At 40.1% G+C, this 13,773-nt stretch overlaps 1 protein-coding gene across 1 annotated transcript; it reads left to right on the forward strand.

Annotated features, from left to right (window-relative positions):
• Window positions 1–1,296: 1,296 nt before the first annotated feature.
• On the forward strand, window positions 1,297–13,103 carry LOC310985308 (disabled homolog 1-like; the record flags this gene model as incomplete). The annotated part of the gene is made up of 7 exons (XM_083970884.1): window positions 1,297–1,378; window positions 5,556–5,695; window positions 7,832–7,930; window positions 8,807–8,938; window positions 9,487–9,567; window positions 10,180–10,270; window positions 12,664–13,103. The coding sequence occupies 7 exons, from the start codon at window positions 1,297–1,299 to the stop codon at window positions 13,101–13,103; spliced, it is 1,065 nt and encodes a 354-aa protein (XP_083827010.1).
• Window positions 13,104–13,773: the final 670 nt, after the last annotated feature.

The following is a 13,773-nucleotide window of genomic DNA, read 5'->3' on the forward strand; positions in this document are numbered from 1 at the left end:
CACTGAATTCAAAGATGGAAACTGTAACATTATTTTTAGAACCAGAAAATAAATCTCATATACCCAGATCTGAGGTTTTAAATCTTGGCAGGCAGCAGGGGTTGGAGGGGGGACTCATTCATAAGTTTGAACATCACAATCAGGAGGTGAATGCGCCCAGAGCGATACGCCATCATGATGGTCACATGCAGAAGTGTTCGATGACGTAACCTTTGACATTTGAATTGGTAACTATTGAGATTTGGTATACACACGTTCATGCTTCTCTCAGGATGCCCGGTCATGACCCTGTTGATCCTCTGACTCTGAATTTAGCGCCATCATCAGGTCAACAGTTAAAACTGTTGTGTAAAACAAACAACATCCTCACCAGCCTCAGGTGAATTAGCTGACAAAACTATTATTAAAAAACTATTTTAGCCTGCAAACATTAGTGTTTAGCTGTAGATTTAATCGATCTCTGGTGTCTCAACTGGAACAGAAATCCAAACCTTAATCACTTTGACTTGCGGCATCAAAACGCCACAGTAAATATAAGATCAGTGCAACATGATGCCAAAAAAGCAAAAAGGCAACAGAAGTGATTTAAGTGGTTTATACGAGACATTACATAACATTGTCGTAAAGTGCAATTATTTCTGGAGGGTGATATCTTTCCTCTGATGGGTTTATGTTGTCTGGTTTCTCTCAGCTGTCTATCCTGCAGAAGTTTTTAAGCGACCTCGATATGCTGTTTTGGCAGCGAAACACATTAGGTTCAGCTGTTATTTTAAGAAAATACCACCCAAAGTCTGTCTTCGAGGGAAACACATGACCTCACACTCGTCCCCTGAGAGGGAAAGCACCACATACTGACTGTCTTTCCAATTAGAAGCTCTCCAGCCCTCTGCACGACGTTCCCATGTACTAAAGCCTCCCAGCGGATGTTAATGTATCACCAGTTCGTCTACGGCCTGAACTTTGACTCCGAGATGTTTCAGCTGTGAGTCAAGCCAAGCAGCAAGGTCTGGGCAGAGACGGACTCCCAGCAGGTGAGGAGGATCAAACAATCTCTGTGACTTCATCTTAGAAATCCTTCAATCTGTGGATGTTTTTTTTTTTTCTTCACAGCTGTAAACATCTGTCATTCCTTGATTTGTCCTCTGCGCCAACACTGATGACTTTTCCTCCACTTCATGAACTGATGTAGCATGCTCTTTTGCAGCCACCATCTGTGACAGTCACACTGTTTGTCACGGGGATCCTGCGCCCCCCCACCCCCACCCAGCTTTGAATTTCCAAACAAACTTCGTCAAGATGGAGATGGAGCAAACGCCTGGAAGTTCTCCTGCCCCGAGCCAGGCTGCTGTCAGGACCTGGATCTCCTCCAACACAAGAGGTACAAGAATCACGTTGCTTCTGATTGTTAGGATTCATTCTCAGACTAAAAAAACACAAGTTCAGAGATGGTCCTTTGACCTGTGACCTGAGAAAAACCTTTAAAAACCCACTGAATGTACAATTTCCTGCCTCGTGTTGGTGTGGTTGGACAAGCTGCTTCATTTCCCCCAATCCCTTCAATTCTCATATTGGTTACATAATCCCTAAAAGGTTAATTTTATCTCATCACAGATTTATTACTTTTCGTCCTTTACTATTTTATTCCCATGAGAAGCATTGATTTCTTCGGTTTTGTTGAAAAATACTCATGTTTGCCATCTGAGATCTCATTTCCCTCCCTCGCTTCCCAACTTTCTGGTCCTGTACCAAACCCTTTGCCTCATATTGATGATTTCCCATCAGTCCTTCATGTGGAAGTGGTCTCTTCAAGTACAAATCAGTGAAGCTTCATTACAACTGGACATCAGATATATTATTTAGAAATGAGGTGGTCTGTTCTCTGTAACTAAACAATGCTGGTAGAACACAGTTTGTCCCCTTGTCAGCTGTGGGAAGAGGGAGTTTGTTCATATCTGATGGGAAATGCGAGCCTCTTCATACAAGACTCTTCCAGCTGTTCAAGAGACGGTGTAAATCATGCCACTTGTGGGTTTATACAATAATGTCTTTTTGGAAATTCTTTAGCACATTTCCAACCTTGAGAAGCTTTGATATGAAGTGGATAAATGTCCGTTTATATGGTTTCAAATTACTGCTTGCATTACTCCAAAACACCACGTCCTCGTCTGTTTACGTTTGAAAAAGCAGCTGTTTATTGAACAGGGTGATAGATTGTCTGAGAAGTTTTGAAAATGTCAATCTTACATAATCCTTTTTTACACACTTCTCAGACTTGTTAATCATTAGCCATCGGGAGAAACTATGACTTTATGAGAATACAGTCACTTTGGGTTCATCTTTTTTATTGACCTTTACTACAATCATTCTTCAGCCTTAACCCAACCAGACACAGGATTCAGCATTTGAACCCTATGTAAAAGACCCAGGCTTTGTCAAATTAAGTCTTTATTGAATATTATGCAAAAGTAATCCAGGCAGGAATTGTTTCCAGCAAAATGCATTTGGCAAATTAGTAAAATGTCAATGTAATTTCCAGGAGACAGGATAAAGAGATTTTGTTGTTGTCCGCTAACACAGAGGATGAGTGCCACAAAAAGTGACCACAAGGATCTTGAAGTGGATACTTGATCAAAAGTCTCTCAGTGGCATTGTGGTCCAGTCATCAGGAGCTGAGCCAAATGAGAAGCCAGACTTTCTTCTGCGTTGTGCCATAGCTGCTCAACAATGGGTCTGTGGTATCTTCTCATCAACGTACTGACATTTAGGGACTGGTTTTGGTCTAGTTTGGTTTGGATTATTGGCAACATCATGATGTATTTTGTTAAACAAACATGGAGAGCAAAATAGCCATCAATCATAATCAAGCTGCGGGCAGAGTATTTCATGTTTAACCAAACATAACAGGAGGAGTAACAGGAATAAAACAGAAACAGAAATGAACTACTGGAAACCTGAACCACAAGTGTAAAACACTTAATTCATCGAACAGCTTCTTGAAAAGCAGGCAGGGTAGAGGGTGGTCAAGACAGCTCCCCAAAAAAACACACTATAAAATAAACAGTTGTATGACATTTTCAGGTTTTTTGATTCCTCTCCAGCAGACAAAAAGACGATGAAGATTCGTTGTACTTTTTGTAAAATGAAAAGTCTAAAAGTAGATCAACAGTGCTGGAAGTTCTTAGATGGCAGAAATCAAAGTAAAATATGAAATAGTGGAGTGAGGTATCTACTGTACTCAGGAGCGCTTTTCTAAGGAAACTGGACCTGGTTGTTGATGCTTGAAGATGTGTCACTTGTCAAGAGGCTTCTTCAGTTCTGACTAGTGAGGATTCCCAGGTATTTGACCTCAGTCATCAATCATCATGTTTATTTAGTTTCACCAATAAACAAGTCTGTGTACACCACAACTGCAGGTGGTGAAGAAAAGAAGGATCAACGCAACAACTTCTTCATCTTGATCGTGTCTGGATAAGGACACTTCTATCAAGCACTCTATCACTTTGTTTTTTAATCCCAGCAACACATGAAGACAGAAACCAGTCCATCCAAAAGATAAGCAAGAGTGCTGCAATGCTGCATGCAGTCCAGCACAGCTAGGACAGTACAGATTTAGATATCAGTTAAACTACTGTGAGTAACCACTGAGGAAACACATGGCTCAACAGTGGAGGACCGACTCATCAGGTCAAGACTCTGAAGTTTATCTCCATGTGAAGCATTAAGATGTCACTCCCTTGAGGACAGCAGTGTGGTTGTGTGCACGAATGCAGGTGGTTGAAAACAGTAGTGAAAGAGGTTATGTATGTTAAAATAGTGAAACTATCCCTCAACAAAGGAGGAAGTCTATAACACCACCTCCAATGCCACCCTTTAACCCTGCAGGAAATTTAACAACCGTTCTCTCATGTGCCTCATGTGACAGTAAAAACTCCAGTGACTTTCATGTACATGATGACCCCAGCAACTTTCACAACAGTTGTTACAACTAGCACTCGATTATGAACTCACAGAGGTTAAATGCATAGGGATCCTCCTCAGCCAGTCAGTCAGAAAATATTCGCAGTCAGGTCCAGTTGTCCTTGACTCAACTTTTCTTGGTTTTATGTGTCCCCTGGGTTTTTACTGCAGTTTAGTGACTCTACAGCTGAGCTCCCTGCACACAACCGGAGGGAGGTGGCAGTTTATTCTAGGCAACAACAATGTCGACATGCTGCTAAAATATGAGACCTTGTATTACCAGGTAATAGCCCACAATTGAATTAGGGTTAATAATGGCAGCTTCTACACAAACAACCAGCCAATCTCCTTCAGTTTTACTCCATTATCACCCATTTTGTCCCGGTACAACAACTTGTTATTACTCTGACTCAACCTGTTTGTTATTTCTTGGTAATTTCTTCACATTACTTCATAACTAGCATGCAGTTAAATAACGTGGTAACACTTTAATATACAGGCTGCTAATTACATGATAATGTCAAGAAATAGCCAAGAAATAAGGGTCAATTTCAAAGTAATGTCGAGAAATATAGTCAAGAAGTAACGATTGATTGCGTATCGGCGTAAGTATCGGCCAATTGCAAGAACTTGGTGTCGAAAAATTCTGGCCTTTCCCAAAAAAATTAAAAACATAAAAAGCATGTGTAGTCTTTTGCCTTTATGAAAAACAGCATGAAATTAACAGTTATGTTTCTAGGCTGTTTCTTTACATTATCACGTAATTATCACATAATTGTAAATTGCCTGTAAATTAAAGGGTTCCCAATACCGTGTGTAAGTTAAATGGTTACCAATATTTATTATATATTTAATTATAATTAAATATAATTTAATTATATTTAATATTTCATACCATTATGAGGATTTAGCACTGTTGTTGTTGTCTTTTCTCATTTACAGCCTGTGTTTTCTCAAAAGGATGATTTTTGTTTATTTTATTGGTTATTTAGTTTGATACAGTCACCAATATACAATACCGTCTTTTCTGACCATTATTTTATATTGGACTGTTCAACGCTGTTGTGTATAGCCTGTGTAAGTTTAACTTTAAACTGTGACTGTGACTAAACGCCAGTAAACTGTTACACAACGCACACAAAACTGTTTAACAGCCGACCTTTGCTACATCAACACGTACTAACATTTCCATAATCGCTAAATTACCTTTTTTCATTCCAGGAAATGAGATGAAACATTGACCAAGGATCAGTCAAATGTTTGCTCAGCTATTTGCTTATACACACACACACACACAGAAACACATTCAGATCAAAAAGACGCACAAACTTGTGCTGCTCATCCATTTACAAACATACACATCAATATACAGTTATTAACACGCAAATCCACACAAACAGAAGCATTACGGTAAAGACGCACAAGTGCAAACACATTAAAAACACAAATACACATGATGTTTAATTGAATTACAACACACAAACATTATTAAAGGAGAACTAATCAATATAAATAAACACAGACACGCACATCCCTTGCTCTCACACAGATTTATCCTCATATTTTGACCCTTTATTTCCTCTCACCATGCTTCCCAGGAGTCTCCAAGACACTCAATGACATCAAGTCCCGTTTTCTTGAAGACGGGGTTCGGTACAAGGCCAAAGTGATCGGCATAGACCCGGTACCTGAGGCGGAGGGAGATAAGATGTGCTTGGACTCCATGATGAAATTAAAGGTAGACTGTCCTCCACTGCCAGAATAAACCTGCCTCTGTCCTGTCTTGATTAAAGATGTTTAATTGTCTGTGAGATGATCCTCTCATCCTGTGCGTTCATAGCCCTGTTATCGGAGAGATAATTCAAAATAAACACCAGATTTCTGGTATCATATGACAGGAGGGATTAAAAACTGTCGTCAGTGCTGCTTGTCATGACGGAGAGGGATTTGTTTTCAGAGGCCAAACCATCGCACAAAAATGCTGTTTGGTCAAAAGTAGTAAGATCTAATTAGTCAGTCATGCAAACCACTCTATCTCTCAACTACTGGAGGGATCGCCATGAAATTTAGTAGACAGATGATGAATCCTGCCAGTAATCATCTGACTTTCTGACAACCATGGAGTGGAGATAGAGAGAGTGAGAGAGCGCTTGAGACATCATTTCAGCCTGTTTTTACTATACGGACAGTGTCAGCATCAGCTTTGAGCATTTCAGCAGCTTTGATTCACATTATCTGTTTTAAAAAGTTGATGATACACGGAATAAAGTAAATGACCGAAAGTTTTGCATGAAAAGTTAACTACAACTTCCAAGGTGCAGTTCCTTGACAGTGAAAACACAACCTACAGATTAAATCAGTTCACGTTTACATTTTACTGTCAGATTTGATAGAATTTAGCAGCTTATACTGTATTTCAATAACATGTTTTTTTCTTGTATTGTTATTATGCTGTTTAAAAAATACATGTAATGTCAATGCAGTACAGCATCAGCTTATTAACTTATTGACATTCATGTCAAAGTAGCCCCACATAGCTGTAGACGAAAGGTCATCGACATGGTTTGAATGTGTTTCCGATCTGAAATCAGTCATAAAGGTAAATACAGTCAGATGTTTGTATCACTTGTGTCACCAGAGGGAGACACACTGATACCTGCAGCACGCTTCACTTCACAACATTTCCCTCAGCCCCAGTTCCCTCCTGCAGACAACAGCTGTATCACTCAACAGTGGTTGTGAAAATTAATATTTCTTAGTCAATGAGGACTGGATCTGAGTCGTTCATGATGCCAACTCCATTCATCAAAAACCTCAATCACACGTTCTGTCCTTGTAATCAGGAGATGTAGCGAAGGAGATGACTTTCACAAATAACAGTAGAAAGTAAAAGGAATTGTGGGAAAAATTCCTGCAGCAGTTTTTGGATACTTGACATCCCAGTGACTCCTGGTATGACAGGACTCTTGAGAGTCATTGACTCCTGAGAGTCATTTACTTCAGGCCCTTGAATCTCACAGGAATTTGCATGAGTTTTCATCTTGTGCTCATCGTTTTCAAAATAAAACCAAATTACAGTATGTAAGAAGAACGACAAAACCCACGGGGGCTGAACACTTCTCAAGAAACTGGGGGTCAAACCGTGTCACTAATTTCTCTTTTGAATATTATTAATATCTATCAAATGTCAATCAAAATAAATGTCTTCATATTAGAGTAAAGCTACTACAATGGTTTATTCAGCATGTCCTGATGTTTCTTCTGCATCCACCACAGCTCTTACAAGTTTTAAACAATTATTGTCACCAATACCTATATCACCTATAGCTTGTACTGTAATCTATAGTCTGTAATCTTTTACATCATTTAGTCCACTGTTTATGTCTAAAATAACCATGACCCCTCAACTTGGCCATTACAGACCCACCTCTTCTGTTAATGGCGTATAGCCTGTGAATGTCACAGGCTTATGGGAAATGATGATAATATTACCATATACAGTATAAATTTATGGCGCATGAAGTGTGATGGGCAGAACAGCTAACGTCAGCTTTACAGTATATTTACGGTACAGGAAATACTGCAGAGCATGCAGGTTTCCTAAGAAGTGGGTGGGATCAAACAATCATGAGGGGACCGCTTGATTGAACCACAACTTATTAATAATGAATTCTTCAAATAGTGGCTTTAATTTAAATTATCATCAGTGGAAAGATTCATTAACTTTTATTTACTCTGTGTGTGTGTGTGTGTGTGTGTGTGTGTGTGTGTGTGTGTGTGTGTGTGTGTGTGTGTGTGTGTGTGTGTGTGTGTGTGTGTGTGTGTGTGTGTGTGTGTGTGTGTGTGTGTGTGTGTGTGTGTGTGTGCGTTTCAGGGCTTTGAAGCAGCGGCGAGGAGACAGGGGAAACACAAGCAGAGAGTTTGGCTGAAAATTGACTCCACCGGCCTGAAGATTTTGGATGAGAGAACCGGGGTGCGTCTTGTTTTTGCCTCTCATCTTGTTGTCCTGTAGATGTAGCGCCACCCTCAGGTTGATGGTTGCTGCTGTGAACTTTTGAGTTTGTTACTTTCAACCACAACAACCATTGTGGATTTCTGGTAAAGAGAAAAAAAGTGTTTCCTGCCTGGATCACCGCATTAATACCACAGAGCATTAGCCATGCCATTCACTTTCCAGGATCAACATTTCCCATGACTCTTACTGGAAGTAAAGCCCCAGGAGGTAAAGGCAGACAGAGGTGAAGCTATGTGACACTCAGTACCGCCAGAGACGTTCTAATATTGAGCCTAGAAGGACTTTGGTACCGCTAAACTTTACTTTCTAGTTCCTTGACAAAAAGGAAAAGTCTAAACAAGTCCAACACAGATATCACAAAGTTAGATGTTAAGATCTGTTTTCCTTCTCTGAACCGTTTCTTTTTTAAAACAGTTTTTCTTCATTACAATATGTCATACCTTTAGAAGAAGTGGAGGTAAATGAAATGAGGAAGCAGTGTTTCCTATGAGACATGAATAGCCTACTGCGCATTATGTGGAAGTTGGTGTTTGGAGATGATTTATAGTTTCACTTCCACATCTGCCTCGATATTTTGGTTCAGTCTCTGGTTCAGTGCAGTGATGATAAATAAACATTGCAAAAATGTTGCCTTCCCTGCACAATTCTGTGAGAATAATAGACAAATAACTTTGGTGACAGTACATTTTTATTGTATGATATCTTAATTTGCCTTTTTTTTCCTTTCTTTCAGTAGTCGTAGTTTTCTGTTCTCCAATTTGTGCTTTGTATTGCTGAGTGGCAGTGGTTAGATATTGTAAAGGACTAAATCCTCTTTAATATGTGCCGTTACAGGCTGTGGTTCATGACCATGAGAGGAGCAGGATCAGCTCTTTGACAAAAGATGGGACAGACCCCAGAGCTCTGGCCTACATCTACCAAGACCAGGACGGCTACAGCCTCTTCTACATCAAAACAGCCAACCTGGTAACAGCACACTGTATATACACATAGTAGAGGAAGAGAAACAACATCTGGGAACTATGCAACGGCATATATAGTGTTATGTTTAAATAAACAAAGAGAAAATCCAGGGGAAACAGAACAAGCAGAGAGTATGGCCCTGAAAAGATGCAGTTATGTTTGAGCTAATTAAAAATGCACCACATTGTTTTGGCCTGATAACAAGATGCATCGTTTTATCAAAATTTGTCAGCTGACAAGACAAGACACAAACAAATGTAGAAGATGTAACAAAATGTAGAGTTTGTCCATTTGTTTGGAGCACCAGAAAATTCGAACCTTTTCATGTCCTCGCATTTTTACAGTTGATTTGATAATTCTTATAAAAAAGAAAATTTTTATAGAAAGAGATGTTTTTCTCAAACTCAGTGCATGTTGAGATCTAAACCTAAACAATGAAATATTGATATCTCTGTTGAAATGTGTTTTAAGGTCACAGTAATCATTCCTCCTCCCGGCCCTTTCTAATTGTACCAGTGTTCATTTGAATGTGTTTGATCTGGGTTCTTCAGGCCGATCCAGTCCTGGCTGACATCAGGGTGGTTTGTCAGAGTGTCGACCTGGACACATCACAGGAACTGGCTGAGACACAAGTCAGAGAAAATCTTTGTGTTTGTCAATATATATATATATATATTTTTTTTTTTCCTGCATCAGCACTGCATTTTGAATTTTGTTTCCACTTGTTTTCTAGACCAATTCTTTACTTCTTATAAATGATAATCCAGCCTTTACACCTGAGGTAAGTGAAAGAGCAATAAAAGTTCTGTTTTATCTCTAAATGTTTAACGAAATATTTTCAAAGATCAATACTGTTATTTCCAGGGACCAGATCTTGAGGCTGTGTTCAGTCCACGACCAGACTCTTCAGCTGGACCACTGACCCAAGTAAACCTCAACACAACGCAACACAACATATGTCAATGTTTTTATCCACTCTACTTAGGAGGTGGGATTTAACCATTTAAGAGAAAAGTGAAAAATTAAATAGAAATTTCATTAATAATGAATATACTAATGAATAAATAAGGATATGGTGAGAAATGTAATAGCAAGATCTCATCATATTCTCAATAGATAAGACCTCAAGTTCAGCTCATCTTCTAAGATAAACGCAAATACTGTAAGTTGATGCAGAATTATTTAAATTTGAATTAAAATCAGGTACAAACTGGAGGTTTTTTTCCCTGTTTCTGTGTATGCAGGTTTCTTCCGCTAACGAGCTGATGGCAGTTTTCTCCACCCAGATGGAGGAGCCGATGTCGCCCATCGAGAACTCATGTCCCGGTCAACCAGGTTAGTGGTGACAAGTGCAGCAGGTTTACTATTCAGACCTGAGATTAGTCAAATTATCTATTTGGCATATTCAGAATGTGTCAAAACCCATAAATGTGTGACAGTGGTGGTCCTGTCACTATGCCTCCAATTGATCATGCACCCTGGCTACTTGGCCAAGGGGATGTCCCTTTGGGTGACTGGCAAGCGTGCATGACTATTACCCGGGAGGTGTGGGTTCAATCCCCGCCCGGGCCCTCTTCACCTTGCCACACGTGCAAAAACAACCACAGACTAAACAAGACAAAGTGCCAGTGTGTGTCCAGATAGCCTCAGGTAAATGTCCTATACCTGTGAGGCCAAATCCAGGGCAAAAAAAACATCTTCCCTCTCACTAAGGTTCAGTATAGATCTCAACCTTCAATGATGAACTGAAAACAACAAGTCTTTTCTTGTAATATCAGAGAATAGTGCGGACTTGGGCTGGTTCATATTGAGATCAGCTCAGAGCACTGTTCCCTCTAAGGTGTTTTACTGTGCAATTGCACACTGCTCCCCACCTCTTTGCCCAGAAGACAAAAAAACTTGCACACTCAAATATCCCTGACTAGTTAACTAGTTTACTACTAGTTTATTTCTCCCTAATGTGCGCTTCGAATTGTGAAATTTATGACCTTAACCGTGGTCTGTAGTGCAACTACAATTTAAGTTTTTGCTTGAGAATTATTATTGCTGTTCATATGCTTCTGTGCCAAGAGTTGATGACACCAACTTGATGTTAGTTTTTTTTTCATATTGTTCAAATGGCAATAAATGCAAAATCTATTTGCCAAAACAATATTGTATTTTGTTCTGTAACTGACCTAGATATGGAGTAGCCTAGGTAATGTTGTCAAAATAATCTGTTATTAATCATAATAGTAATAGCCAATTGTATTGATATTTGGAGTTGGAGAGGTGAGGCCATAGCACCAGCATGTGGACATACTGTGTACGCTTGAGCTTTTGCTCACAGTCACTCAAGCATATCATCAGGGGAGTTGAATTTCTGCTCAGGAGTTTTGAAAATTAGAGGGAATATTGGCTCAGAGTCAGGTATCCACACATGGCTGAGCAGGCAGGTGAGTCAAAACAGGGAAACAAAAGCCAAACTGTCTACAGGGCAGGAACCAGGAAGCAATGACCAGCTGACACCCACACATAAACAGACACCAAGGGTAAACTGAGGACAAACGTACACATGACATGAGGGAGAGGAAGGAAAATGAGCACAGGGTCCTGATCCCAACATATTCCCAACGTAATTATTTACATAATTAGAACACAAAAAATAAAAAAAATTAAATATAAAAGGCTAGAAAATATATTCTGCCCCTGACCCTTTGACAGGGCCGAGCAGACAAACAAGCACTCTGCATTTCCCTCCGGTAGACTTCAGTGTTACTTGCTGTTGGCACACCACAGGCATCAACACTTCAGTGTGGTGACACTTCAGTACTGTGGTGTTGAAATGTGAATAACACGGTCAAAGTGCTAAGACAAAATCAAATATGTGGTCCAGACAGATTTATTACTGGATATATAAATATGATAATTACTGTACTGAGATCAAAGTTAGATCAAGTTCGGTCATATACTTCAGAAACAAACTGACCCCCAGCAGCTGTTGCTCCTCAGCTGACGTCAGAACTTCAATGTAGACGCAAGAGAAACATCAGCTTCCCCTAAATGTACACAGTATTTTCCCATGATTGCTCTATTGTATAAGTGCACAGGTCACATGACCATTAATTCCCATGGTGCTGCTGATACATAGCCAAGTTAAACATATTTCTTTCATGTGCAGAAACACAGAGGAATGTGCAGAGTTTACTATTTATCAATGATGGCTCGAAGAATCTCACACTTTTTCAGTTCCCACAGATTGAATTTTAAAGGGACAACGAGGAGTTTTGGAAAAGCGAAGCATTTTCACACTACATTTATGAGCCTCTGCGCGCACCGTATAATTCTTTGACCGGCGCAAGACAGACTCATGTTTTCATTCATCAAGAATTAAAGTCAGAGGTCCGAAGATGATCACATACCGTCCGACCATAAACGGCGATCCGGCGGCGTTATTCTCATGACTCGCCACGAAACCGAAAGTAAGGAAACGCTGGTCGGCTCGACCAGCATTTCCGCCACCACTAATAATAACAAAATAACGATAGAGACAAAACGATATATTTATCGAAAATGGGCCCATTAACAAGTTTTTATAACCAAATAGAAACTCCTCGTTGTCCCTTTAATTATCTGCCCCTGCCTGCACTGCCCTGACCCCAAGGGTTTTTTTTTTTTTTTTTTTTTTTAATGCCCAACTGGAGCAGAATTGAGTTTCAACGACTCACCATCTTCTACTTTTCTCACAGAGTCTCGGTCTCCACAGCCGATGCTCTCGACCTCGCAGATCCTCTCTATGTTCCCCACCCAGCCACTAGGGGGCTCTCCATACGTCTCCCCCACTTACCCTCCCACTGCCTCGCCCTGGGACCGGACGGGGCCTCTGGGAAACCAGTGGGGGGGTCCACCCGCGGGCCCCTCGCCAGCCGCGCCCGGCAACATGGCGGCGGCGGCGGCGTGGGCACCAATCGGCCTCGCAGTGCCTCCTGCAGGCGACCAGATGGAGGCGCTCGGCGCGGTGAACCCTCAGCCGGGGTTCATGTGGGGAGGAAGTACACCCACTTCACCCACTTCCCCCACCACCCCCATTGGGTACCCCACCCCTTTAACCACTTGGTATCCCCCGAGTGGAGCATCAGGAGCTCTGCAGCCAGCGGCGCCGAGCTTGGAGGATAATCTTCTGGGATGAGCTCCACAGCACATGAACGCCTCATTCACAACTCTGAACAACGTTAAATGTCAACATGGCAGCAGATTGAAACCAAACTCACTGTCCCCAGCCAGATTAAATAAATAGACAATAAACTGAATCATTAACTATTCACCATCACACATTTTACTGCAATTACACATAAACCACTCATAATCCACTCAGCACAAATGTTTAGTTCCTTTAATTAACTCACTAAAATAAGAAAATTAGTAACTGGAAAAAAAATCACACACTTGATTGTGATCTTGCCATTAAAAAAAAAATCACAGAGAAAGAATAACAAAATAAATGTGAGAATATAAACAGGAATTAATGTTAAGTGAAAAATGCAAATGTAAAGAAAAATATGTAAAATATTGCTTAAATGCTAAATAAATGCTTTTATCTATTGCTTTTACCCATGAAAATGAGCGTTTTTTTTCTGAATGAGCATTATTAGATTTATCTAAGGAGCTGGTGTGGTAACACTTTATAATGAGTACACACTATTAAGCATTAGTTAAGCATGAATACATATTGAATTCATAATTTGAATACTCGTTAGTATGTAGTTAGTAAACACAGTTATAAATGTTTTACTCATCATTGGTAAGCACAGTAGTTATGGATTAGTAAACACTGAATTCATAATTTATAAAGCATGTTT

This window comes from Trachurus trachurus, assembly GCF_905171665.1.
Source record: "Trachurus trachurus genome assembly, chromosome: 4".
Classification (NCBI taxonomy): domain Eukaryota; kingdom Metazoa; phylum Chordata; class Actinopteri; order Carangiformes; family Carangidae; genus Trachurus; species Trachurus trachurus.